Source organism: Phodopus roborovskii, unplaced genomic scaffold (genome assembly GCF_943737965.1).
Source record: "Phodopus roborovskii unplaced genomic scaffold, PHOROB, whole genome shotgun sequence".
In the NCBI taxonomy this organism is placed as follows: domain Eukaryota; kingdom Metazoa; phylum Chordata; class Mammalia; order Rodentia; family Cricetidae; genus Phodopus; species Phodopus roborovskii.
Genome location: NW_026126578.1, coordinates 8,855,758 through 8,861,538, shown reverse-complemented (window position 1 = coordinate 8,861,538; position 5,781 = coordinate 8,855,758). Strand labels below are relative to the sequence as shown.

At 42.7% G+C, this 5,781-nt stretch overlaps 1 protein-coding gene across 1 annotated transcript; it reads left to right on the top strand.

The window, feature by feature from the left end:
- Nucleotides 1-1,231: 1,231 nt before the first annotated feature.
- LOC127236187 (olfactory receptor 13A1-like) lies at nt 1,232-2,217 on the top strand. The gene is given in 2 exon segments (XM_051203712.1): nt 1,232-1,280; nt 1,283-2,217. Coding segments are annotated over 2 exon segments (984 nt in total).
- Nucleotides 2,218-5,781: the final 3,564 nt, after the last annotated feature.

Sequence of the window (5,781 nt, the reverse complement as noted above, 5' to 3'; positions counted from 1 at the left end):
GTGCCTGTGCGTGTGTGTGTGCCTGTGCCTGTGCGTGTGTGTGTGCCTGTGCCTGTGCGTGTGCCTGTGCCTGCGTCTGAGCCTGTGCCTGCGTCTGTGAGTGTGCCTGTGCGTGTGTCTGTGTCTCTGTCTGTGACTGTGGCTGTGACTGTGTCCGTGTCTGTGACTGTGGTGTGGCCATTTATGTGTCCGTGGCTGAGACCACGGCTGTGTCTGTATCCATGACTCTGTCTGTCTGTGTCTCTATCAACATATGTGACCATGCCTGTGTCCAAGCCTGTTGCTGTGCCCAAGGCTGTGTCTGTTTCTGTGGCTTTGATGGTTAAGACAGGTGAGAAGGGTCTGCAGAGGAGATTCCTCTGTACTGTATTGGAGTATTCACTCTCAACAGTGAGGAGTTGCTGAATCATTAGAAGGAGTTCTTATGATAAACAGCTTTTCAGAAGAGCTACTTTAGAAAAAATTCAGAAAATACACTAGCAAAAACAATGAAAGGAAAACCAATCAGGGACTGTTATATGTTATTTTGCCTCCTCATATATACACCAAATGCCTGTTTATTAATTTTTGTGCTTTAACTCTTAATAGTTATACATATTATTTTTAAATTTTCCATTATCTTTTAAAAGTAAGAGGCTGTCAATGTCTCATTTTGTAAGTATCCAGCTCCACAGTGATAACCACATCTTGAAGAGGATAGATGGCCTTGTAATTCCCAGTCCTAAATTGTATTGCTCTGAGACTTTTTTTATATTATTTACCCAAGAAAAATTTCTGGACACTATTGCCCAAACTGAAGTGTGTTTATGTGTGTGTGTTCTGGTGCACTTAAATGTGCACATACCTGTGTCCAAATGCATATGACATATGGAGGCAGGAGGACAACTTTGAACACCATTGCGCAAGCCCATCCTTCCAATTTTTTTGATGCCATGTGAATGCTAAGTCTGTCAGCTTCTTAAGTTCATCCAGTCCTGGATGACAGAGTAGAGCTTTCATTTAATTAGTTTCTCTCTTGCTGAGGAATACTGAGAATTAATGAGCCTAATTGGTGACTTGCACTTATTTTTTATGAACTGAATGTTTATGTAACAGTAGGGTGTATTTCTTAGTTTATCACAAGAAAGCTGTGTGTTGTCATTTATTCATGCCATGTTATCAGGGGTGAATGGAGCATGGCAATGACCTCCCTTAAGAAACCTTTCACCTCTTTTTCTAGCCCCGGAATCTCATGAAAACATGGGTCGATGATCATCTAATAGTCTCTGATATCCTTGCCAGTCACGGACAATGAGAAACCAGACCTTGGTGACAGAGTTCATTCTTCAGGGCTTCTCTGAGCACCCACAGTACCAGCTGCCCTTATTTATCTGTTTCCTCTCTCTCTACTCTGTGGCCCTCATAGGTAATGTTCTTATAATCTTGGCCATCACCTGCAACCCTGGGCTCCACACGCCCATGTACTTTTTCTTGTTGAATTTGGCTACCATGGATATCATTTGTACATCCTCTGTTATGCCTAAGGCAATGAAGGGTCTGGTGTCAGTGAGGAACCCCATCTCCTATGGTGGCTGCATGGCCCAGCTCTATTTCCTTACATGGTCCGCATCCTCAGAGTTGCTCCTTCTCACAGTTATGGCCTATGACCGTTATGCAGCCATCTGCCATCCTCTGCATTATGGCAACATGATGAGCAAAGCATTTTGCAGCATGTTGGCTGCTGGAGTGTGGGCACTCTGTGCTTGCAACACCGCCATCCACACAGGACTTATGACACGACTGGATTTCTGTGGCCCCAACGTCATTACACATTTCTTCTGTGAGGTACCGCCTCTACTGCTCCTCTCCTGTAGCTCCACCTATGTGAACAGTGTCATGATTGTCTTGGCTGATGCTTTTTATGGCATATTAAACTTCCTGATGACCATTGTGTCCTATGGCTTCATCATCTCCAGTATCCTGAAGATGCGAACTACTGAAGGGAAGAAGAAAGCCTTCTCTACCTGCTCTTCCCACCTCATTGTGGTGTGCATGTACTACACTGCTGTCTTCTATGCCTACATAAGCCCTGTCTCTAGCTACAACCCAGAGAAGAGCAAATTTGCTGGTGTGCTCTACACCATGCTGAGTCCTACACTCAACCCTCTGATCTATACTTTGAGAAACAAGGAGGTCAAAGCAGCTCTCAGAAAACTTTTCCCTTTCCTCAAAAATTAAATGTGATTTGTGGAGCTCTTGTCTTGGGATTGGGGTTCATGGTGGATTGGTTTCCCATGGGCACATGCTGGGTTTGTGTGTGCACAGAATGTAAGTAAGCTAACCTTTTCCACCCAATGCAGTGTATTTGGAGATGACTCAAAGTTCTGGTGATCTGACAGTGACTAATGGAAGAATGTGGTTGAATGGGAGCTCACACAGCTCTGAGACTGAGACTTGGGGTCTCTGTGCCTGAACCCAGGGGGATATAGTACACTTTATTGTCAGAAGAACAAAACCCTTTAAGAGGACAGAAGTGTCCCTGAGCCTTAGTCTTACATCTGTATTACATTCCTTTCTTTCATTTGGGTTCACAACCTTCATGTAAAGATCACACTTAGAATTTGAGTGATACATGTGGACACCATAGCATTCTGAGGATTGCATGACTGTAGAATTGCTTCAGATGACCTCTGATCACTGCTTCTACTCTCCCTCAACTCTTCCTGTTGGAAGTCTAAATGACAGTTTTTTATGTTAATGTAAACTATTGTTTCTGCTTTTCCCTTTTCTTCTCACTGACATTAGACTCAAGGTGAGACAGGTATTTTTGGTTTTCCTCTTTGCCTTACTGTGACAACTCCATCTTTATTAAATGATGATGTGGTTTATGCACCTAGAAAAATACCCATGGTTTCTCGCCTCTTCAGTTGACCTTAAATTCTGAGGGTCTGATCCAGTTCATTGTCCAGGGCTAGGTACAAGTGATATGACATGGGTAAGATTTAACAAAAGCAATGTAAAAAGGCTACATTATCTGTTTTTTCTGAATGAACTTGGGTGGACAAATCTGTATCTCATGCAGGGAGAACTTGAGTCTGTTCTTGTGTTTAAAAACCCTAGTGGGAAAATCCACTCTCTTTGTCATGATGACAGGAAAAATGTTAATATTTAGATATTTTTTGGTAAAAATAAAGCCACATATTATTTGCAGGATTAAATGAAACCAAGAATACAAGTTGATATTTATTTTAGGAGAGATGAGAGGTCCCTTTTTCTTCATCCATATTCTTATCCTTTTCATTAGAAGCAAACTTATTTGAACATGAAATTTGAGAAGTAGATGAATTATAGTTTACTATGGCTTTTATGTACAGGTTCTTATGGAATAGGTCTAATCTCCACAGTAAAATTATGACACCCTAGCAATATCTTGATGCTTTCAGTGATCTCTAAGTGTTCTCAATAAATATGACATTGTCAACAGCTACTGATGACTCAGTATGATATGAATAGATTTTCAGTACACCACGAAGAGTATTTATTTTTATACCTTAGTTTCTACTCATTTTTCCAATCTCTATATTTTACAATGGATTTTAAAGGAATGTTTAGACATACATTTGGGACTTAAATGAGCATTAACAAATAAGAATTTGATAAAGCAGAAATTTGAGATGATATGGAAGAAGAAAGTTTCCTAATTAAAGTTACTAGAAATGGCAAATACAGGCTTAAAGGCAGTGCTGCTTCTCAAGGGCCAAGCAATGTTGTCACCCAAGGTCAGAGAGCAAGTGAGAATGTGGCAAAGCCTTGATATTTAGTGACAGAAGCACTAAATCAATGTGAACTCTAGTTTCTTTCTAAGTACAATAATGACAATGTCAACCTATGGATTGAATGAAATTACTGACAATAATGATATCAAGTGTTTTGTGTAATCATTCTTAGCGAGTGTCACTGAGGACCAGAGTAGGTATGGAAGCATGAATATTGCACTCCCTGGTTCAAACAGACTATTGATGGCTTCCAGGATGACTGGGGTGATGTTGCACGAGACCACAGTTAACTCTCTGAAATGATTCAGTGAAGAGGAGCAACTGGGGTTGGGAGATGAGAGACCTTAGACCAGTGGTTATTGATGCCACAGGTGAACCTTGTGTCTGTAACCTGGAGGTTTCTGAATACCACCATATCTTTTCAAAAGAGGCCAATTGGGAGAGTTCCCTGGAGATACCAGTTTCAGCTTTCTCTTAGTCTGAGTCCTTCCCAGATCCCATTACCATCTTTCTGTCTGTGCATGTTTTTCCTGTCTGTGTATTCCTTTACTCTTGTGTTAAAATCACTCTGTCCTCCTCGACCAACTGAACTCTATTTTGACCTTTGCTTTGTCTTGTTGCTTAAGCCTCAGTCTGGTGGAATGCCTCTGCCTTCTCTCCTTGCATTGCAGGGACATATGAGTCTGTTTCCTCCAACAGCCTGAAAAGCAAGTCTTGTTTTTTTGTTAACAGTTATAGGAATAAAGCTGGAGAAGTGGATGGTCCCTCATGGGGTCCCAAGGTAAGGGTCCCCGTGGGAGAGCATATCAAGTTCCATAGTAGGTTAGGGTGACCAAGGCGGAAGGAATAACACACCAGGCAGACAGAGCTTGAATGAGGAGTTTCTTTAGAAAGGGGAGTGAGAGGAAAGGGAAGAGACATAGGGGCACCAGGAACAGAAGAGAAGAGGAGAGGAGGGAGAGAGGGAGGGAGAGAGAGAGAGAGAGAGAGAGAGAGAGAGAGAGAGAGAGAGAGAGAGAGAGAGAGAGAGAAAGGAGCTAAAAGAGAGCAAATAGAGCAAAAGAGAGCATAAGTGGGCAGGCATATGACTTTTAAAGGGGTCCTTTACACCTACCTGCAAACTAGTACTCATGGAACCGTGGGCTGAGTGCATTCTGCCAGGTGACAGGGACAGGCTAGCTTAATGCCTGAACCCTTACACTAGTGACAATATCCCACAGACCGGGGCGGGGGGGGGGGGAGATCAGTTCTTCTTTTCATGTAGTGTTATTCCTTAAAATTAGTCCCATTACCTAACCTGGGGAGCCATAGAGAGGAAGTGGCACAATTTCTACTTTACCCATTGCTCAGTTTTCTATCTCTGATAGCACCAATCAGTCCAGGAAATCACATCATTTCTTCGAATCATCCACCAGTCACAGGCCCTTGTTCTCTCGATATTCTTGACCCAATTTAACCTCTTGATGTGGTGGAAACAAACTACTGCTATACATGGCACGTCTGGATGGAGGGCACAGGTACATAATAAACTCTCTGTAACCATGGTGTATAGACAAAACCATGTTGCAATGTTTCCTTACCCTTGCTCCATGTTACAATCAAGATGCATGTGGACTGTCTTAGATCTCACCAGTAAGTGACTTGGAAGCTCAGGATTTGTTCTCCAGCACTGGAAATCAGACAGACAGATAGACAGACAGCAGGCAGGCAGGCAGGCAGACAGACAGACAGATAGACAGACAGACAGACAGGGAAACCCCAGCAGTCTCTGGGTGTTGCTCTGTCCATTATGAGGGTGTCAATACCTCATGACTCTAGCAGGTTAGAATTACCAACCTTCTGCATCCAAACCTATCCAAAGGATCAAGAGAAAATGAGCTGACCACAAGCATCCCTCTTCCTCTCCTTTCTGAACGCAGAGGCAATGTGACCAGCTGCCTCCCTACCTTTCACGCTGTGATTGACTGTGCTCTATCTAGTACTGTACTGTGAGCCAAAGTAAACCCACCGCATTATAAGTGTTTTT